The 23013-nt window shown below is 43.6% G+C and overlaps 1 protein-coding gene across 4 annotated transcripts in view; it reads left to right on the forward strand.

Moving 5' to 3' along the window:
- Positions 1–23013, forward strand: part of LOC128944616 (protocadherin alpha-C1-like) — a 101652-nt gene that overhangs the window by 43295 nt on the left and 35344 nt on the right. For all 4 annotated transcript variants that reach the window (XM_054287961.1, XM_054287964.1, XM_054287962.1 and 1 more), the window contains exons 2-3: positions 17053–17111; positions 19210–19298. In XM_054287961.1, the coding sequence (XP_054143936.1) occupies positions 17053–17111; positions 19210–19298 (148 nt within the window). The remainder of the gene's footprint in view (positions 1–17052; positions 17112–19209; positions 19299–23013) is intronic.

A 23013-nucleotide genomic window follows, 5' to 3' on the forward strand; every position in this document is an offset into this window, starting at 1 on the left:
GTTCTGTGCCACTGTTTGGTGCTTAGCTTCCTACTTTATCTGAATTGTGTAGACAAAAATGAGGGGAAAGGAGACCTCAGCATACCTTATCAGCATCATTTTGGAACAGAGTGTATTTCTTGTATAGCCACAAGGACAAATGCAAAGCTCCTAGCACGCTGAGGGGAGAGAAATATGGGAAAATTCACACAAAGGGAGAAAGTGAGTGGACATCCTGTGGCTTCTGATGAAGGCACTTCTTAGGGAATTGAGCACAGGAGTGGTCTTTAAAACAGAAAACTAAATTGAGTCCTCAGTTTTCAGGCTAGTGCTTACTCATTTATGAATTCATATGTACATATTCAATTAAACATTCAGAGAAGTTTCAGGAGGGTCAGAACTGCCTCATAACCTTATCCCAGAACTCAAACTCTAAAGAGGGACATGCAGCACATGTGAATATAAGTATGGAGCAAAGCAGTAGCCAGAGCTGAGAATTAGCTGGAAGACACTTGTTTGACTCCAGTGTGCCTCATAAGTTCACTAAGGTGAAATTTAGTGGTGGCTGACTGAGCTGGAGAATCTCAACCTGCATGGCCAAGTGGTAAAGACTGTCTCCAGAGAGAGATAATGGTGATAAAGGAAAAAACCAACCAAAACCTTCAAGAAAGTATTTGGCAGCAGAAGGAACACTTACAGGCTTGGTGGTGACTTTAGAAAGGTGAAAGTTGTTTTGTTGGTGTCCACATTGTTAATGTCCTTCCATTTAGAATGGCACAGCGTATGACATTATGTGCAATAAATTACAAAAGCATTTTAAAGTCATCAGAAAAGGATAGCAGAAGACAAACAGAATGACTCAGACACATCCATCCTTAAATTTTAGACTAGGAGTGAGAAATGATTGAATGTACTCTGGCGAGCAGGAGAAGAAAAGGAATTTTTTTTCTATGTATCTTTGTGGTTTATCTCAATTGAAAATTGTAACACCAACCTCCCTGCAAACTCCAACCCCAATTTCTTTACATGACATTTTCTAGAACAAGCAAGTTACATTATTGCAAAGAAATTGTGACCTAAATACAAACAGGATTTTTCTGGCTGTTTAGCAGCCTTGGTTCCCATAACAGCAATGTTTTAAATAGCCTGCCTTCAGATGCCTGTGATACAAAAAGAAATTTTCACCAGTTAGATTCCTACCAATGGCAAAGTGGATTTAAGGAAAGCCATGAAAGAACAGAGCCAATCCAGCTGAGCAATTTGGCACAGGATCTGTGTATTTCAAATATGGGAGAGGCAAGTTCCAAATGAAAAGATGACTTGTCAACAAGTAATTCAAGTGTGGAAGATGACTGGAGCATAGGAGTGAAGAAATTGAGTGTAGAAATAAGTAGCTCACATTCCCTCAGGGAGGCATTTTGCGGCATTTTTAGGAGAAGTGGGAATCCCACATCCCCAGGAAATTCCATACAGAATGCAGACCTTTATGGTGCCATATCTCCAGGCAGTGTCTTCCTGCTCAGACAGTCCTTGAGGCATGGGAAGGCACCAGAAAAACCCTGTACAGTCTCCTTCAGAGCTGAGGGGGCCCTCACTGAAGTGAGTAGGTTTGCAGAAGATTCCAGGAATCCTAAGAACATGAAGTGAAAGATGGGGTTGAAATGAAGAAGTAGCCTGAGTCCCCCTTAAATTACCAAAATATTTTTTTCTTGACTTCATAAGTACCCATGGACTAGAAGATGGTGCTCACAGGAAAAAACTGTGTATAAGAAACTGCACAAAGTCACCATTCCCTTACAATTTATTGGTAATGTTTTCCACTCTGGTTGATGTAATCTGGCCTATGACTGATGGATGCTCCTTTCTCTGGACTTGATTTAATTCTAAGTAAGGCAGACAAATTGCAGGCACCAAATAGAAGCAGGCACATAGAGGAAATTGAGTTTTTTTCTGGAGAATGACACAAATTACCTGTTTGTTAATGGCTAAACTATGGATTTTGTGAACTTGTCTCCATATTTTTTGCACACAGTTGTATCAGTAGGCTGAAACCATGTCTGTTTTTATTCAGTACTCAAGCAATCTCATTGCTACTAAAAATCTGCGTGCTGTGAAGTACATGCAGAAATCTGGAGCCCAGTGCTTGGAGCTGGTGTCTTCCCACCAGTTTAGAAAGGACACTGAGTCATTGAATGAAATGTTTAAGGAATAGGAGTCAGTGAAATTATTTACAAAGAAGCGAAATGTCTTTTCAGATGTCAAAACACCTTGGAGTTCTTCAGTTTACATGTTGTACATCCACATTTTCCTGGTCTGTATTATGTGTTTCTCTCTCCTTTTGCTGTATGAGACTCAGAAATAGCCAGAGGAGGGACTCTGCCTGGTGTTCTGCAGTGAAGCAAATTTAACACAAATTTATAGCTGCCCAAGCAAGTTTATGAGATCCTTGTTAAAACTTTATAAAAATAAAATTACTTGTATAAGTGTGATTTGAAATGGATGAATTTTCAAGGGCCTAAATACCTACAGAGGTGTATCTGTATATAATTGTATCATTACCAAGAGAAAAATCTGCACAGACATGTTTCTGTGGCACTGCATCAGGCTGCTACTAATTCAGGAATATCTATATGCAGAACAGTTTCAAGGAAGACTTGCATGGAAATGTGAGGATTTTCCATACTGAAATAGTTATATTACAGTGCCTGCTGGGGTATATACGTATCAATGTATCACTATCTTGAGATATACTTCATTTTCTTGTGCAGGACTTGATAAAATCAGTATTCTTTGCACCACCTGTATGTTTGTATTTGTGCTTTTTAATTTAGCCAAGCTAATTAAAGCACTGCAGTTTTTGAATGTCAGCAAATAGCAGAGGCCTGTGTATATAGATACTGCAGACAGGCAGTACCCAACCACTCCAGGGGTTATCAGATTTATCAGCTGGCTTTGCTGCAGGGATGAATTCTGATTCTCTTGCTCATGTGCATTGTTCTGAAAACAATTCTGAAAAATGCATACATTTTTCTTTAGTGAGATTCTAAGGTGTTTCAAAATTTTAATGCTTTAATGAAATTTCAAGAAATTACTGAAAAGAAAAACTCTGGGAAAAAAAGAAAACTAGGAAGCCCCCTAAACCTTGATTCAATTGAAACTGAAGTTACATTTTTCTGTGTCTCAATTTTTGTCTATTACTAGAGAAATCAATATTACTACAGACCAGATCCTGAAGTGTTTTCTCAATTGAAGTTTTTCCTGAATTAAATTCACAACCTGCAGGACTGACTCAGCATTAACACTGAAGCTGAGAGAAATAACTAAAATTATTATGACCATTGATGAATTCTATTTAGATTTAAAAGGGCCTGGGGAACACTTAATCAGAGCAGAACACATTTTGGTATATCACTTATCCACTCTGTAGTCAGCATTAACTTCATAAAGCAAGCTTTTTGAGAAAGACTGTGACATTTGTGCAGTGCTACTGTAAATAAGCCAAGCTATAGTATCAATTTATACAATGATTATCAGAGTGATATTTTATTTGTGCTATAAAACTTACAAAAAAGGTAAGAGGTCAGGCAATCTTGTATTTTACAATTCTGAAAGTAGGAGAAAAATTTTCTAAGAGCTTGAGGTTGAGAAATAAGTTTGATGGGAATGAAAATATTATGGAATGTGTATATCTCTGTTCAGTTTTATGTTCTGTGGTGTTTTACAAAACTGGCTGTGCACAGTCTCAGCTGCCCACTGAGACACAGGGTGAGAGAAAAGATGAACCAAGGCAATGTGTAAACAGTGAGGTGGGCCAGGGCTGGGGGTTCATCAGCCCTCCTTGTTAAATACACTTTAGCAGAGCCTGAATGTCTGTCACAGGTAACCCATTGAGGGTCAGGCACAGTGAGAAAGGTTCTTTACTGGCATTAAACCCCTCAGGGTGTGTGATTGATGTGTTTCATTCACACAGGGTAAAATCAGCTTGTGCTAGAAAGCTGTGGCCTACAGAGATGAGATTGATCTTCCATCACCTCCCAGCCAGGGCATTGCCCATTTCCTGGAGAGTTTTCACTATCCAATTCTTTAAGGCAGGGCCTAAGATGTTGCCAGTGTTGCTGGGGCTTTTGGGCTTTTATTGCTGTTCTGTAAGTTTGTTAGAGGACTCTGGGCGTGAACACCTGGAGCTGTGGGGCAGAGATGATCTCTGGACTGTCTGGTGAAATCATTGTGTGATTTTTGAAAAACTGAGCGTGTCTCTCTTCAGGCTTCTGTCTTACATGATGGCGGCAAGTTGGTTTGACACATGGCTGTATAGTCCATGTATGTTAGTGCTGCTATAACTTTTATTTTTACTGCATTCCGCAGGGTATTGGGTTCTTTGATGGCTGGGGGTTTCTTCTGTTTTGCTTGGTGGGGCTTTTGTTGTTTGGTGCTTTTTTTTTTTTTTGAGACTGTCAAGATATTTTGTTCTGAATCTGTGAATATTGTGATATTGAAAGTGGGTACCTGGGTACCTAGCCAAAAAATTGAAGTTAATTTTTTTCTAAGTGTTTGGCTTCTGGCAACTGGTTGAAATGGGCAATTTTCCAGTTGTTCTAGGCATTTGGCATCTCTAGCTGCTCTTGTTGGTCTGCACAGACCTACATTTATGCTACTTAAAAATAAAAGCAGGGTTGGGTGGTGTCCTGGGGTGACAGTACACCTCCTTCAGAGGTTCTCTCCCAAATTTACCCTAAACCAGGACAGGTGGTTTGACAGCAGTAATTGCAGGTACTGGGCACACCAGAATAAATGTGAGAGCAAATATTTGAGCCACAAAGATGGGCTGAGAATAAAGGAACCAAAAGCCAAAATGGAGTAATGTTGTCTCTTCTGGTAGAGGTGGCCACAGATAAAAGCTGATATATTGGTAGCAGTCCTTAGTGGTGCTGAGTCAGAGTGAGGGCAGTTGTGCTCTGAGGTTTGTGCATCAGATGTGTTTGAGTAAAAACATTAGAGACTTATAGTGTTCTCATGGTGAGGGGTGCCCAGGCCAACAAAGGGCAATGAAAGAGGTTTTAACTGAATGTTGGGGTCACCCCTCCCCTTATCAGACCAGCCCAATCCGGAGAGGATTTTTGGGATGTTCCAGAAGTCTCTATGGGGAAAAAAGGGGAAAAAAAAACAACAGGGAAAGAAACAGTTGTAGGGAAAGAGCTCCTCAATTGGGTAGCAGGTGCAACATAGCTGCACCTACCTGGAGGACTATAGCCTATGGTTTGTCTCATTAGTGATTTAGGTGGTTTAAGTTTATTGTCTTTGCTGGGACTTTTGCCATTGGGGTAAAACACATTGCAGGTGCAGCATCTCCACCCCCACTGCTGAGTTTGTTCATTTTCATGACTGTTTTTTGTCAGTCCTCTGTCACAAGGGGAGAGGAGGAAAAAACTCGAACTGGGAAACAGATCATGTTCCACCTTCTCTGCAGCTGCACCTGATCACCTTGAGCCTGTGTATTGCATTGGATGAGAAACTGAGGCTCACCTTAAATGCTCGTAACTCATGGGTGTGACTTGCAGAATTCTCTCCGCCGAGCGGAGCTGGCAAGCGGCTCAGGGGTGCCCATAGAGCTTGGGCAGGGGGATGGTGCTGCAGCAAGGATGAATCGCCGATGGAGCAGAGGGGCAGGTCTCCAACAAGGAGGTCGTCAAACCCACTGCAGCAGCACACTAAACGGCACCAGACCTGGCTGGAAGCCCATTTTTTTTCGGAGCTCTGCGCTGATTTAACCCTCTCAAGCGGGCGTACTTCATTCAGCGCCGCAGCAGCAGCAGCAGGTCCACAAGCGAACGCCGTTGTCAGCTCCCCCAGCCGCCTCCCCGCGCCCCCGGAGCTTCAGCAGCGAAGCCGGGGCGGAGACGAGGAGCGGCGGGCACGGCACGGGAGCCGCGCCCCTCCAGGCTCAGCGGCCACGGGCGCCGGGGGTCCCGGAGCTCCGGGGGCCGCAACACGTGGGCGGCGGGGCCGGGCGGGGCGCGGGGCGGCGCCGGCCGTGCCGCTGTTCCCGGCCCAGGTGCTGAACCGGCGCCAGCCGCGGCTTAGCGTCCACCCCCGCCTCCTCCCGCGCAGCAGCTGGAGCACGAGAAAGCGGATCCGGCAAGTCCCGGTCCCTCCTCCTTCCTCCTCCTCTTCATCCTCCTGAGAGCCGCCGGAGGGAGAGAGGTCGGAGCCGCCGCTTCGCGCAGCCGGCGAGCATGGGGCGGGCGGCGGCGGAGCCGGGGGCGGCCGGCGGCTGCTGCTCGCCGCTTGCATGAGGCGGCCGGGCGGCGGCGGGGCGTGAGGCCGGGCCGGGGCCGGGCTCGGCGGCTCCGAGCTCCGGCTGCTCCCGTAGGCACCCCCCGCCCCGGCCATGGCGGCGGTGCTGGGCCCGCTGCTGCTGCTGGGGCTGTGCGCCGGGCGGGCGGCGGGCGGGCCGCTCCGCTACTCGGTGCGGGAGGAGCTGCCGCACGGCGCCTTCGTGGGCAGCGTGGCGAGCGACCTGGGCGTGGATCCGCGGCGGCTGGCGGCCCGGGGAGCGCGGATCACCTCGGGCAGCGGCCGGCAGTACCTGGAGTTGGAGCTGGGCCGCGGGGCGCTGCTGGTGCGGGAGCGCATGGACCGAGAGGCGCTCTGCGAGCTGAGCTCCTCCTGCTTCCTCAGCCTGGAGCTGGTCATCGAGCAGCCCATCGAGGTGCACAACGTGGAGGTGGAGGTGCTGGACATCAATGACAACGCGCCGCGGTTCCCCCGCCAGGATTACCGGCTGGAGATCAGTGAGTCTGCCGTGCCCGGGGCCCGTTTCCACATTGAGAGTGCCCAGGACCCTGATGTGGGCACCAACTCCGTGCAGAACTATCTGCTCAGCCCCAATCGCCACTTTGCCCTGGACCTCAAAGGTTTCCAGAGTGGCAGCAAACTCCTGGAGCTGGTGCTGCAGCAGCCGCTGGACCGGGAGCAGAGTGCCCTGCAGCAGCTGGTGCTGACTGCTGTGGATGGTGGGGATCCCCCCAAATCCGGCACGGCTCAGATCTCTGTGCGAGTTGTGGATACCAATGACAACCCACCTGCCTTTGACCGCTCCACCTACACCGTGAGCCTTCTGGAGAACTCCCTGCCTGGCACACTAGTGGTCAAACTCAATGCCTCAGACCCGGATGAGGGCTCTAACGGGGATGTGATCTACTCCTTCGGCAGCTACACCCCCCAGAAGGTGAGACAGCTCTTTAGTGTGGACCCGCATTCGGGGGAGGTGAGGGTTAATGGCACTTTGGACTATGAGGAGGCATCCTCCTATGAGATCTATGTACAAGCCACTGATCAGGGCCCTGTCTCTATGGCTGGGCACTGCAAGGTGCTGGTCAACATTGTGGATGCCAATGATAATGCTCCTGAAGTGCAGCTGACCTCCCTGTACAGCCCAGTGCCAGAGGATGCAAGGTCAGGAACTGTGGTGGCCCTGATGAGTGTTACTGACCAGGACTCAGGGCTGAACAAGCAGGTGAGCCTGCGCATTCCCCCTGGCCTCCCCTTCACTCTCAACTCCTTCAAGAACTCCTACACCTTGGTCACCCAGGGCAAGCTGGACCACGAGACAGCAGCAGCCTACAACATCACAGTTACTGCCACTGATTCTGGGAGCCCCCCTCTGTCCTCCCAGAAGGTGATCCATGTGGAGATCTCAGACATCAATGACAATCCTCCACGCTTCGAGGAGCCTGTGTACTCAGTTTACATCCCTGAGAACAACCCCCTCGGAGCCTTCCTGTGCACTATTAAAGCCACTGACCCAGATGTCGCCAAAAATGCCTACGTGTCCTATTCTCTGCTCGATGGAGAGATTGAAGGGCTACCAGTTGCTTCCTATGTCTCCATTAAATCTGACAGTGGCAACATGTATGCTGTCAGGTCCTTTGACTATGAGACACTGAGGGAGTTCCAGGTGATTGTTCAGGCTCAGGATGCTGGGGTCCCACCACTGAGCAGCACTGTCACTGTCTACATCTACGTGGTGGATGAGAATGACCATGCTCCACAGATTCTGTATCCTACCTCAACCAACACTTCTGCAGCCCTGGAGATGATCCCACGCTCGGCATATGCTGGATATTTGGTAACCAAAATTATAGCCATTGATGGGGACTCAGGACAAAATGCCTGGTTGTTCTTCTCCCTGGTGCAAACCTCAGATCCGGGTTTGTTCAGGATAGAGCTCCATACTGGGGAGATTAGGACTACTCGCAAGCTGGGCGAGGACAGCACACCCACTTTCAACCTGACAGTGGAGGTGAGAGACAATGGAGAGCCATCGATGTCCTCATCAGTAGCCATCACTATTGCTGTGGTGGACAGAGTCTCCAAAATAATCCCTGATAGAAGAAGACACTTTAAAAGCCCAAGCAATTACTCAGAGGTCACTCTTTATCTCATTATCGCTTTGAGCGCCATCTCCTTCGTTTTCCTTTTCACACTCATTGGGCTTTCTATCATCAAGTGCTACAGATACAGTACGTATGGGAGCTCCTGCTGTGCAGGGTGCTGTACTGTGAGAGAACGAAGCCCTGCTGAATTGTACAAGCAGGCCAACAACAACATTGATGCTAGATTGCCCCAAGGTTTAAAAGTGCAGCCCCATTTCATTGAAGTGAGGGGCAATGGGTCCCTCACTAAGACCTACTGCTATAAGGCCTGCCTGACTGCCGGATCAGGAAGTGACACTTTCATGTTTTACAATACCTGTGGCCCAACAGGAACTACTGGTCCCTCTGCAGTGGTGACTGAGAGGCATCTGACAGGACAAAGTGGGCAGAGTGCACAAAACCTGATCATACTTAGAAATGACTCCATTACTCCTAATGAGGTGAGGCTACCTTGGTAAATGGTCTGCACAGTGCTCTGAGCAAATCTGTACCCAGGGAGAGGTTCCAACTGGGAAACTCAGATGAAGCATTTTCCCTTAGGGGCTTGCTGACACTCAGCTCTGACACTTGGTTATAATGCATCTAATCTATGCCATGCATTTTGTTTCTAGGTAAATACTGAGACTTTCAGGGTGCAGTTGGTAAGTTCAGTATATGCGTCTGGTGTTCAAGATTCACCTCATTTCTGCAGCAAATGCTGTACTGAGTGTTGCATCCTTCCCTGTCCAGAATTGTCTGCTGCTACAGAGTGCTAAAGAATGACATATCTAATCTTACAGTTTTGATGGGAAAACTCATATTGCAGGAGAAAAAATAATCAGATTAGCTTTGAAATCAAAAGGGTACTTTATGGCAGTTATGGATGTTTGCTGTTCTGCTGTCTTCCTACCTAAGTAAATCTGTTGGATTTAGAAAATAATATTATTGCAAGGATCTTGCTAATATGAGTGTGTTTTAGTTGTCTAAAAACTACAATCCCTCCTCTGATAATGTTTGTTCTACCCAATGCTGCGTTTTCTGCTTTCTAGCCTGTGGCAACCCAGCAACATCTTTGCAGAGAATTACAGCAAGTCACCATCATTAAGTTACAGAGTGATAACTTCGAGCCTGCTGGGTTGCTATTGAAAATTGTTAAATACCTATGGTTTGACCAGCCATGTCAATGTTTTCCCACAGTGAAGAATTAATGGTTGCTTTATTCTGGCGTGCAGGAAGCCTGCAGTTGGTGTGTGGTTTGCATGATCTGTGCAGTTCCCTTTTTACACATGTTGGGACTGAACTCAGCAGCACTCACAGGAGAGACTAATTCTGGTGCACAAAAGGAAAATGCTGCCATTACTGTGTGTTGTTTGTATCCCATAATTGGGATATAGGACTGTGGCAAGTGTGGGATCAGTTTGTGCATTAATGTGTGCTATGCCCCAGACAGGGGAAAGTCAAGGAAATAACTGGTGGGATAGAAAGGAGCCTGTCTTGTGTATTCTTACCACAGAAATAGTACTCATTTATTTATTCATTTCTAGTTTTTCACATATGAAGATATTAGCATCTTTAGCAACTGGCTTTTGTTGAGCAAAGATGCCCGTATCTTAAGGGCCAGCAAGTCTTCCATAAAAATGCTTTTAGTGAGTAATGATCATCCATTCAGCATTAATCCATTTAAAATTAATGCACTGTTTTTCTGTAAATCACAGTGGCAGGGTACAGGGGAAGTACTTTTTCTCTTTCTCTGCAGTTTTTGTATCTTAACATTTTTCTAAGTGTAATAAAATGCCTAGAATGTGTTTGATATAGGAGGGAATATGGGACATGATCTGTAGGCATCTATGCTGAGGAATCAAGGAGTGAAATACACACTTCATAGCTGATTTTTGGGGTGGGAGGTGTGCAAGAAGAAAAGCAGTGAAAATGACTTCACTTTGGATGCAAGTAGGAAATCAGTTTAATGAAGAGATTCCTATCACATTTTGAGACTCATTCCATTGAATGCAAGGAATTAGCAAGTTTTGATTACCAGCAGAGATCAGGCATTGGCAGAAAAGCCAGCCCAAACTTGGAGTACAAAAGCAGAGAAATGTATAGAACAAACTAATGTATAGAAACAAACTAATGAGTGCTGCCTGTGTGGAGTTGTCATGCAAAAGGGGAATCAATTATTGAACTCGTTCTGTATGATTTAAACAGAGGTGAAGTTCTGACAAGTTTTACTCATCACAAATTCTTTGCTTTCTGCTTCTTAACCTGTCCTGTGGCAGGACATTCTGTAAAGATGTATCAAGGCCATGTGCATATGAGGAAATGGCTGAATGTAATGGCACTCACTTATTACTAGTTCCTAGCTAATTACCCAGGGAAAGTCACATCTTTCCCCTGTTTCAAGCTCAGTGTTTGCACTGAAGATGCCATCAATTGCTTAGCAACACTGAATTCTGCATTTTAAGGATAATGATCTTTGCATTATTAGATTTTCAGAGAACTGTGTTTCTCTTTTTAGTTAAAGTGAACTCTGAATCAGCCTTTAAGAGCCTGTGCCTTCCCTTGTGAGGCATAGCAAGGCAGTATTGTCCTTGCACCAATTTACAAAGTCAGTCTCTGATCTGTGTGTTACTTTTGGATAATATGAACAGGTCCTTTCTTTTAACCCCACACAGTTTTTGGAAATGGATTTTCTACTGGTTTTTCATTGATGAGGATGGGGTCAGTTTTGCTATGCGCAGAAAATCATACCTAGGGTTTTACAGTGGCTAATATTTTTGAAATATTGTTTATACAGTGAGAGGAAAAATATTTCCAAGTTATTTGGGATTAATCTCAGTAACATTTGGGGCAATAAGTCTTGGTTCCTTTCATATTTGCTGGTAAGGTCAAAGATGCTAATAATCACATTAAGTTGTGACTGACTTTATTGGGCCATTAGAAGGATACAGTAGAAGTGCAAACAAGTGCATTAAGATTAGGTAGGGGCATTTTTGTACCTGGTGAAATTCTGACTCCTGTGTGGCTATTCCTTTTATACTGCCAGTGTTGTGATGGTGGAATGGAATCTTATTTCTGCAAGGTAGCTGCTGCTTCTGTGCTCACCCTGCTTACCTGCACAGTCCTTTCTGGATTGATAAGTATGACTCAGACCAAGGGTGTTTTGTAAAAGAGGAAATGTACTAATGCAGCTGCACAGAAAATCCTGGGCATGGTTATTGCTGTCGGGAGGCTGGTGATAAGGGTAGCAGTGCAGGGTTAATGGATATTGCTCTCTCATCAGATAACTGCTGCAGAGGGACCAGGCAGGCAGTGAAGGCAAAATCAAGGGATAAAAAAAATTCTGTGGCTTCATTTCAGGTGCAGTGAGTATTCTGGGCAGCCTGGACTCCTGACTTTCAAAAGAGGGATGCACACTCTATGAAGAGGTTGTGTGAAAAGTTGTGATTTTGTTACTGGGCACTGCTGCAGTGATGATCTGTCATTTTCAGGAAGGGTTTCAGAGCTTTAGTCTGGAGTCTGTTTCCTCAAATTCCTGTGAAGATGCTGAATGATGTCTGGGTAGTGTCTGGTCCTTGGTTTTTCTTTTCATCATTCCCGTTTTGTTCTTACATCCTGAGCAGTTAAGCTCATTTCTTGTGCCTTGCATCTCATGACAGCCTTTTCCCTTCAATGCAGGAAATAACAATCAAACCAAAATGTTTTAACAGGAGTTTTCTGTCCCTGAAGGCAGCCTGGAACATTCTTAATTATCAAGTTGGGATACTGGATAGGTCTAAACTCTTTTATATTATACATTTCCTTGTACCCTTTTTTGTGTGGTGACACATGTGGATGAAAAAATATGATGTTTCACGTGTTGGTCAGAAAAAAGGTTGTTGCCCTGTGGACACTTCTAAAGAAAGTGGAAAAACCTGCACACTGTTGGTAGTAAGACCCAGGAGATCCATTGGAATTTTACAGCAGAGCTGTTTGCTCTGCTTCTGTCTCTTTCTCTGTATTTTTTGCTTCAAAACCAGCTTGCTAAACACATGGAAAAAAGAAATCAACAGTGGAGTTGAACACATTTTGATACTGCTTTAAATGGAAGCATGTTTTGAAGTGTCTAAACCCAGTAACCCCAGAGCATTGTTTGTAGCAGTCTGTCCAGGAGATTTCTCTCAGAGGATTTAAAAGTATTAATGGTGGAATGTCTTACAATCTCAGTTCAAGAACTTAAGCCTTTAAGAAATTCTCCAGCCCTGCTGACATTGAAAAGGTTAACTATAAATGTTTGTTCTTTTGTTTGATGGCAGTGTTTGAGCTGAGCAGGGACAGTGCTCTGTGCTTCAGGGCACTCAGGCACTGGGTTTGAGGCTTCTGCTGTGCCAGCAGAAATCTGCATCCAAGATTAAGCAGAGGTGTTTTCCTCCTCTTGGAACTCATTAAATGTACTTTACAGAAGCACTTGTCTGTTCCCTTCGCCTCAGTTTTCTCAGAGTTAGGAATGCAAATGAACATTCCCAGGCTTTGGGTTTTTTAATTACACCCTTTTCCAGTTTCCGTTTTGATTTCTTGAATGATAAACACATTTTAAAATAGTTTGTTCTCCACATCAAGTTAATTCTAAACATTTACAGAAGGAAAGCAGGAATAGAAGCCTCTGTTTCCTCATAACTGTCAGCATTGTCTGACTGGAAAATAAGCAGACCCTTATGTGGTTAGTGGTTCTAAAAGGCTTTTATTAATGCTTCAAAGCAGATCCATTTGATAAATATACCTTATGTCATTCTGTTGTGCATTTGTGTGGAAATCAGAATGAAGCAGGATGTTTTTAGGAGTCTCAGCATCTGGTAACTGTTTGTAAATATTTGATTCATGCTTCTCTACCTCAAGCAGGTTTTGTTCTAGCAAGCACTGAAGTGAAAGGTAGTGTTTGCCTTTATCCATTGAATATGGGATCTGGGCAATATTTTAAAAAATCAGAAATTTCTTCTACCCCAGGGAGAAATTCTTACTGTATTAGATAAAAAAGAGAGCTGAGGAAAATGTTTGTAACAATACATTTTCAACTAAACTTATTCTCCACAAACCAGTGAAACGATTCTTCAGTTAACCCACTTAAAACAACTGTGTGACATTTTCCATGAGCTCTCTTGCTCCTAAGATGGCTCTGCTTTACATTATACATTCTCATTATCAGACTTCCCAATGGGGTTGGTTGTTTATGACCAGAACCATTAATGTCTGTGGTTATGTGGTTGGCAAAATGTGAGCTTGGTGCCTGGAAGAAGCAGCAGGTGCAAACTGGTGGCATGAGGTGCAGTGAAAACCCCTTCTCTAGGCACCTGGGTAGATTCTGCCTCCTCCCACACTATGATGATGATGTTCTGTAACTGAATCAGGAAAAACAACTGATGGGGAAAAAGGGAATGGTTTATTACTGCTGTGCTGGGTCATGGGATTTCTTTCACCTGCTGACAGGACTGCTGGACTTGCTATGTGACTTCCCAAAATCTCTGAGGGAAGTGGCAAGCTAATATTGCCTTCAACCTAGTGGAATGTGCTGGATTGTGATAAACAGTCTTGTAATGAGTGGGGAGGTAAAAGGAACAATATTGTCTCCATCAGCATTGTGTGACATAGTGAGAACGTGGGGATTTACAGCTGGGAAGCACCTGGACCCCTTCAGAGCCTCTGTTCCTCTTTGTGCTCCCTCTGTGCACTCACACAGCTGTGCCTTGTCCTGGTGGGGTTGGTTTGGGACACACTGCACTGCTCACAGCCACATCTGTGACAGGGCTTTGCAGAGGAGCCCTCAGAGAGCTGCTGTGCAGCCCCTGGGACTGCCTGAGGACCCTGCTCCACTCTGAGGTGCTGCCCTGTCAGGCTAAGGGAGGGCTCTGGTGAGGGTGGACTGTTCTTAACCAGAGATAGAAACCAACCCAGCCATGTAGACTGTGAATTCCTCATGGGTTTCTAAGAAGCAGCACTGCTGCAGCTGAGCTGGGGAGAGAATAGGTTTAGAACAGAATTGCTGAATAGGTTTGCTGCTTCTGCTGTGCTCAACCTCTGTTCCTGGTCACACTTTATTGCTTTTCTAGTCCAGTCTCATTTAGAGAAGTATTGAAACAACTTTTCACTTATGGCCAAGGGAACTGGAAGAATTACAGTCTGTAGCAGAACACAAGGAGAAGCCAGTTATGCTGACAAAATAGAAATTTCACTGATTTTGTCAGTTGCAGGACAGTGACCTGTGGTAACACAAGTGTGGGACAAATGTGCCTCTTGCTGAGCTCTGAAAATACCCAGTCAAGCAGCAAGCACATGGTAAAACTGGGTGAAAATAGGTCTGCACAAAGGCAGAGTGCTGCCCAACTGCCTTGTGTTCTGGTTCTTCCCCTAATGACTTCACAAAGAAGTCACAGATATTGATTTTTTCATAGTTTAAAATACCCCAGCCCCTGGCAGTCAACTGTGGTAATAGTTCCACCTCCAGAGTACATTTTTCTCATCCTTCCTTCTTCTGCTCCTCTGGGAACAGCATTGCAGCCCTACCCAAAGAGTCATAGCAGAGAGAGAACTGTTTGGGAATAGCCACAAAATGCCAGAGTTTCTGGACAGAAACCCTTGGAAATACCACTCTCCTCATTTCTCTTATATTGACATGAGAAGTCTTGGTCCATGCATGTGAAGTGAAAAAATGTTTAATTTCTAACTAATGAGTTTCTCCTGCCACCATCATCCATATAAGATCTGATGTCCCATAGCAAACAGAACAGAGATTTTTGTTTTCTAGCCAATATTTGGAAAGTTCTCATCCAAAACCCCAAAATCTCTGTACTGTGAGTGAGTGGCGTTTTCATCTTTTCTCACTCCCACCCAACTCGTGTCAGACTTTTTCAGTGCTTTCATGTAATCCCACTTTATCTGTGTTTTGTCTGGGACTGTGGTAAGATTCCTCCTCCTCACATTGCCTACAAGCCTGTACAAGTTAATAACCTGCACGTCTCAAATTGCAAAATAGAACAAGAAGTCCAGCAGTTCCCCTGCTATAAAAAATCCCCCAGCAGAAGAAAAGACAAATCCTCTGGTGTTAGCACCCTTCATACTCAAGAAAGGCAAACTCAGGAGAGGCTCTGATCAGTCTGTGGTGTTCTCTATCCTCTTTCATTGACTGTTACTACGTGGTTGACTTTAGAGTTGCTTTGACATCCCTGGGACTGAGGCCAAAATGGAATTAATCAGAAAAGACTAGAACCATGCATAATGGGCTTCTTGTCAAAACACTTTCTGCTGAACTCAGCAGAACCTGAGCATGACAGAGAACAGGGGGCTAAATGGGAAGGAAATTGCTAGCACAGATGTTTAATGTGTGGCTGCAAACAGCAGCCTCCTCCTCCCTTTTGTGTAGCTCAGACCATAAAGAATACTCATGTGTGCATCATCCAAGAGCATCTCAGCCTTGAGAGATGCTGGACCTGGGAAGTGTGGTGATAGAGCAATACTGTAAGTTGTAATTGCTCCATTTTTGTTTGAATAAAACCTATTGATCTAGGGAAAAGCATATGCCAAACCTCAAGAGGAAAGATAAAGTTGGCTTTAAATAATTTAGAACATTCAACACTTTCTTTTTCTCTTTCAAGTAATGGGGTCAAATTCATTCCTGATCTGCCTCCAATAATTTGAAGAGAATTAAACCATTACTGTCATTTATTATTTGTGTGATTGGCACCGTGCAAGACACATCAGGAATGGATGCAGTCCATTATGTTTTTGGATATAAGTTCTGTCTTTGGATTCCAGTGCCTCAACTTAAGCACTCACTACAGTATCACCTACAGAATAATGTTTTTAGTATCCTGAGAAATAACCTTGGTATGTCCTCAGGGCTTAGTTTTAAGGGACCTGAGCTTGCACTCATAGGTTGGAGTTGAAAATTACAGTGACAGTCCCCTGACAATTGCTCCCCCTATTTTCTGGGAGCAATTTTTGATCAACAGAGGATTTCTTAATTAACTCCTTATTTAGCAAGTCATGCTGCAGCACATCAGCATATGCTGAGGTTTGTTGGTCAGAGGGCATTGCTGGCTATTTTCCCCTTCTACCTTTTATGCCCTCTCATGAATATGGAGAATCTAATAGGTTTTGGTATTATGGACATGTCTGTCCTTAATAAAAGACTTGCTGCAGTCTGCAAATCTGATACCATCCATTGCAGTCCTCTGCAGTACTCTGAATTCCAGCAGAAACCTCACTGCTCCATGTCCCCTCACATTTATACACCCTCAGGCAGATAATATTCAGTGCAGGAATTTGAGTTTCCTCACCTTACCAGGTAAACAAACAATGTATTTTCTGGATTTCTGATGTTGTTTTTTTTTTATCCTATGCCCAAACTGTTGATGAATGTATGAAATATCTTTCCACCAGTTTGCAGCATTAAATGTTGTTCCACAGAGATCATCTCTAGCCACAGGCCTTGGTGTGCAGACAAGTTTATTGCACAGACACTCCCTGTGCACGCATTTGAAAGTTTCTTTAAATTTATAGGATGATTTGGCAATTCACAAAAATTTGCTATATCCATATAGGTATTTCTGACAAAATTAGCCAGATGCAGGTGTTTTCTAGCATGTTCTACTGCCACTAACAGCATTGTCCTGGGCTTTTGTTTCTACAGCCAAAACACCCCAACCCGGACTGGCGCTACTCTGCATCCCTGAGGGCAGGAATGCAAAGGTATGTGTGCTGTTTCTCCAGAGAAGGGGAATTCTGTCCTTTTCCCCTGTGAAAAGGTCAAAGTTTCTTCTGATGCCCTAGACTGGTGATATCTGTGCTGAGATGGAAAGCACCTGAGTTCTGCTGCTGTCACTTCCAATCTCCATGTGCTACAAATTCAGTCTGACTTGCATCTTATGCTGTAGAGCTGTGCTGTTCTTTCCTTTTACCTTCTGCTTTTGTATCCATTGACTGTCAAGGCATAATTGTTCCAATTATTGAATCATTTAATTGTCATTATATACTTTTTGTTTATTTTAAAGCTCCCTGCAATCATCAGTGCTGATGTTTCAATAGTCAGTCTGCATTTCCATCTTCTTGTTTCTCATTACCATAAAAGTAGCTGTTCCTGCAGCAGGCTTATTAACCACATGCTGCAATCAAAAAGATTAATGCAGTTGAAAGGACTTTTTGAAGATGTGAGATGGATTTTCAAAGAAGGAAAAGTGAGGCTTTTGTCCAAATCTCTTTAGACATCTTTGAAAATCCACTGCCTAATACTGCAAGCAGTCTCTGCTATAATTTTCTGCTCAGTACACTTGGATAAAGAGAATTACACTAAAATTGCATCTGTAGAGCCTAAATCAAACAGTATTTTTGCTCTCCCTGAGTAGACTAGAAAGCTGATTCTATGTTCAGATGTAATCTGATGTGATTGATAAGATTCCTGTCCAGGTGTAGCTGCAGTTCTGGGGCTGCAGCCATTCCCAGTGGCATCACAAAGTGCAGCATTGTATGGGTTTCTCAGAATTCTTGGTTCTGTACCTTTAGCCAAGAGTTTTTATGAGATTAAAGTCCTAAATTCAGAGTCACACTGTGCTTCATGTGGGCGAGGACACGGAGTGACTCCTCTGACTTTGAGATGCTGTGTAAAAAGGAATCTCAAGGACCACAAGCAAAGGAAGACAGAAGACTTTGTGGCCTACTGGGCAAGCTCTTTTCTTTCTTTTATATTCCTGCTGTGACTTTCAGGTTTTTTTTATAATCCATAACTGCAAAATCAATGCACAGTCTGGGGAGCAGGATCCTGAAGAAGGAATTCTGCCTACCTGAGCATTTTATGTACTGGTCCTGAGTCAGGGATGCTCTTGTGGATTCCTTTCTATACAAAGTACAAGATCTTATCTGAAGCTACTTGAACAATTAATGAAAAGTAAGAGCTTATTTTAATCCCACAAGACTAATGGGGAAATTGTAATGTTCCTTTTCTCTCTCACATCAGCAGCCCCTGTCCTTACCTGAAATTCCAGGTTCTGAGCCTGTGTGCCCTGCCCAGTTGATGGTTTTCATAAATATAATGCTGATTTTTTCATAAAACTTGTAGAAATGTGGGGCCCTGTATGTCTGCCACATTTGGATGAAACTGTCCCTTAAATTCAGCTGGAGGTGTGAAAGGGAGTTTGAAGTCCATAAGCAGAGACAGGGACACAGCCACGGAATCCTGTTTCTCTTAAGGAACAGCATATAAACATCATACTTGGTTTTGTATTAAAATTTTCAGATTTGTATTAAAAATAGCAGATTTTTTTCTTTTCCTTCCACATAATGTGCAAATTGGTGCTTTTGATGCCCAGTGCTCATGATGTACACTGTAAAATTTGCTGTATTAGTTTTTGCATTTGAGAAAATGCATTTCTCTTCCTGAATTGCTCATGAGAAATGTGCAGTAACCCAGGAAGGTGGGATTTGAAAAAATGGCATAATGACAGAAGCTCAGAACTAATTCCACCAACTTTTTAATAATTTACCTAATGTTGCTACATCCTAATAGCAAAGATGTGTCACTTCCTTATTAGTGCCTCCCATTCAATGAGAGCAGTGTCCTGCAGGTGTGTTTGTTTTATATTTTATTCCACAACTGGGTTTTAGTAAATAATCAAAGGCATTTTTTGCAAGTCAAAGCAGCTGCTTGTCATGCTGCTAGCATCATGCAGTACTGTAGGAGTAGCTGCACAGAGATAAATAGTTATGAACTTTAAAAGAGTAGCAGGAAAGGGAAGTGCTGTGAAGTCCAGGGCAGAAGGGAACTGTATAACCCAGGTGTGACATTTGCTTCCAGTGCTGTGCATATGGAGGAGGCAGGAGTCCTGCGTGGAGGAGCAGCAGGGCCTGACCAGCAGTGGCCAACAGTGTCCAGTGCTACAGCAGGTAAGGATGTGAAATCCAGAATATTTGTCAAGAACTGATGTTAACTGCACTAGACTTCCTAAAGCTGCTAGTTACTTTTTGCTCTGTTTCATATCAATGAGTGAAGACCCTCAGAGGAGCTCAGCTGGTCAGAGCATGGTGCTAATAACCCCAAAGCTGTGGGTTCAGCCCCTGTATGAATTCCCATTCCCTGAGGACTCAATATCCTTGTGGGTACCTTCCAACTCAGAATATTCTGTGATCTGGATATAAAGTTCTTGTAAATTATCCTGTGGAATCGAAATAGAGAGGAACAATAAAGCATAAAATACATCTTTTGCTTTACTCAGTCTCAATTGAGCACTGGAGATAAGAGTCCCTGATCCCAGCTTTCACCCTGCTTTTGGAGGTCACTGGTTTGTGTAATGGAATAATAGAATAATGGTTCAGTTCTGATGTGTGTATTCAGGTGTGTGCATTCCAGAGCTGGTTTGCCCTCCATTTCTAAAGAACAGTAAAACTGGGCTAGGAGCTTATCAGTTTTCCCTTTGTTATTTTTACAAAGCCAGTAAGTATCTTTGAATGTCTCTTCTCATTTTACTTTTCTGTGGTGAAATCAGACCTAAATTTTTGCTAGCTATTTTCATTCACTCATACACAAGGATGGAAACGAAAATGTTATTTATTTGTCAAAATAAATGACAAAAAGCATGGTTTAGAATATAGCTTCATTCACTCTGTCACTGACTGATGACTTCACAGCAAGTCAATAAGAATTGGCAGAAGGCTCTCATGGAGTTTAGAAAAAAAATCACCAGTATGTTTTGTAGTACAGACAAAAAAAAAATTCTCGCTTTTGATTTTGGAGTAGGAATAATGTAGAGACACAGAGGAGCAGTCAGTCCCTGTTTTCAGCCATTTTCAGCAAAACTAAACTGTAAATTCAGTGGATGCCTGTGGAGGGTGGTGAGCCCTGTATGGCAGCGCTGTGAGCACTCAGTCAGGAACTGACATGAGGAATGATGCCCATGTCACAGAGGCAGCTCAAATGCTGCAAAAATGATAATTACTTCATTTAATCTTTTGGTGCAAACATTTCTTTCTGTTTAAATGGGATTTTCACCTGGATAAAGGGCTGACGAACAACCTGAGGATTTGCAATCACAGTTACAACATCCACAAATTAATGGTGCCCAGCAAAACCTGCAGAAGAGCTGTTTGCATAAACAGACTTGGGAATTAATTTAATATATCATGGAGCCCTAGGCTATGATCAGCTGGGGTTTGAGTGCCCTTCTTTCTGCTGCAGGCTTTGCAGGAACACACAGCCTTTGCAGAACATGAGGGGTGTGTGACTGTTGAGCTTGCATTTGAAAATGTCACCACAAGAACACTCCAACCTTTCCAAAGGCTTCCCTCAGGCTTTGGCTGCACTGATCATCCTTGACTGAGCACTCAGTGCTTTGCCTCATACCCAGTTCAATATGGATACAGACATTCTCCCAGATGTTTCCATGGTGGTGCTGCCAATTTCCAAAAGCACCTGAATCTAAGTGCAAAGTTAGGATGGATCTGTCATCTGAGGAGGTGCAGTGGCATTTGGGGCCCAGAGCCCTGTTCCTCTATCTGGAGCCCTGCTTGCTATTCTGTTTTGGGTCTTATCAATTTGGACTTGCTTTGTGAACCTGAACATCTCTTTGTTTGAGCAGCAGTAACCCTTGGCTCTTATTGCTGCTTCGTTCCATGACCTGTGAAGCACTTGTGCAATGAGAACATCCCAGCACAAAGAAGATTTTGGTTTGTCTTTGTGCCCTCCCAAGGGATTAGTGACCCTGATATTACATTAATTAGACTTTTTTCTTTTTTTGTGGTGAGTTTCAGATAATGTTCTTCTCCTCTCTTTGTAACCTAAAGCTTTAGATATCCCTGATCCTTAACAGCAAACAGGTGTTTCATGGAGAAATCTCAGCATTAAAGGTTGTGTTAGCTTTTGTAGCCTCAGAACACCACATATTTAGCAAATTACTACCACTGCTTTAGAATCCTGCTTACAGTTTCCCACACATATCTCTTTCAGTGCTTCTTTCCTTTTCTGGTTTAGGTTCAAGACCTGTAATAACAAGTCAAGTGTTAAATCAGTAAATCCTTAATTCCTTATATATGGCTGAATTCCAACATCATCACGTTTTTCAACAAATATATGTTCCCAAAAAACCCCTGGTCCTTATTTGACTGACAGCATTCCTGTTTACTTTACTGAATATTTCATCCATGCAAAGAACAGTGAATCTGGATGTGGCATTTTTAAAATTGGGTTTGCATCTTCTCAGGCACCAGTCCAACCCATTGCAGGTTTGCAGCTGGGAGACTTCTGGGTGAGGTGGGACAAGAAGGTTCAAACTCCCTCTGGCTTTGAGTTGAGCTCTCTGGGGCATCTTGTTAGTCCCCCACATGTTATATAGTGAGATCAGGGAATGAAGACACATTTCTGGTTTCTACTTCATGTTCTTTAGCAGTTTTGGCAAATCTGTGAGACTTTAAATGACCACTAATGTGAGTGAACTCTGTTTTTTTGATAACTAACTCAGAATAAATGGAGCTTGATTGGCAAAAGTGATAAGAGCTCAATACAGAAACTAAGATGAACAGAAATTTTGCTCTAGACATAAAACACTGAAGATTTCTGAATAAATCAGACTTATGAATAATTCAGAGCTTAGAGTTAGCAGGCATTAGACAAATCCATGACTATTTCTCTGTGCTGCTGGTTCCAATCTACAAAACAGAACTGGTGTAATGCAAATGCTTCAAAATGCATTTTTGCTAGACAAAACTAGTCTAAAGATGCTTTCATAGGACATGTAAGACTCAGGAGAACAATAAGGATTTGTGATGAAAAACAGTAGTGAGAAATTTCAACTCCTGTATTCAATGTATACTTTAGATGTGTGCAGTAAATCAGACACTGGGCCACACACTATATGTAGAGAGAGGAAAATAAAAGACTTCCATTCAGACAGTTTTGTAAAAGAGGAAAGGATTTAATGATAAAATCTGCATCTGAAATCTGTAAGTGTGTAGGTGAAGCTGTCGGTGAATTAATGGCGTCTCTGAAGTCCATGTCAATAGCCCACAGACTTTCAGGAAATTAGGATTTCAATGTCTGCCCTCATAAATATGCACAAGAGACAATTAAGATTGCCTAGGCAAATGCCATCCTAAAATACACTCATTTTTTAATTCTGATTTTGCTGTGGTAGCATTCTTCTAAATATATCTGCTATTTCTTTTCCTTTTCTCAGGGAATTAGCTGGGGAGGAGAGGTGGTAACACTGTTTTGTAAAGCTCCAACAGGTCAATGTGCTTCCTGTGCTGGGGCCTCAGAGTTATTTTAACCTGTCTGCACTGCCTGGGCTCTCCCAAGGACAGAAGGACAGCAGACAGACCATCATGGACTGGCTGGGAGCATTGCAGGAAGAAATGTTTCCCTGTGAGGGTGGGCAGGCCCTGGCTCAGGGTGCCCAGAGCAGCTGTGGCTGCCCCTGCGTCCCTGGAAGTGTCCAAGCCCAAGGACAGGGTTTGGAGCAGCCTGGGATGTTGGAAGGTGTCCCATGGCAGGGGGGTGGAACAAGATATAAATAAGATCCCTTTATACAAAGCTATTTGCATCTCATCACCCCAAATGTGAATCTTTCAGCATTTGTCCTCTGAAATTTGTGTGTCTCTCAACTTTCCT

The sequence above is a fragment of the Melozone crissalis genome, unplaced genomic scaffold (assembly GCF_028551555.1).
Source record: "Melozone crissalis strain CALT ecotype California unplaced genomic scaffold, PUWL_Pcris_2 ptg000061l_1, whole genome shotgun sequence".
Lineage (NCBI taxonomy): Eukaryota > Metazoa > Chordata > Aves > Passeriformes > Passerellidae > Melozone > Melozone crissalis.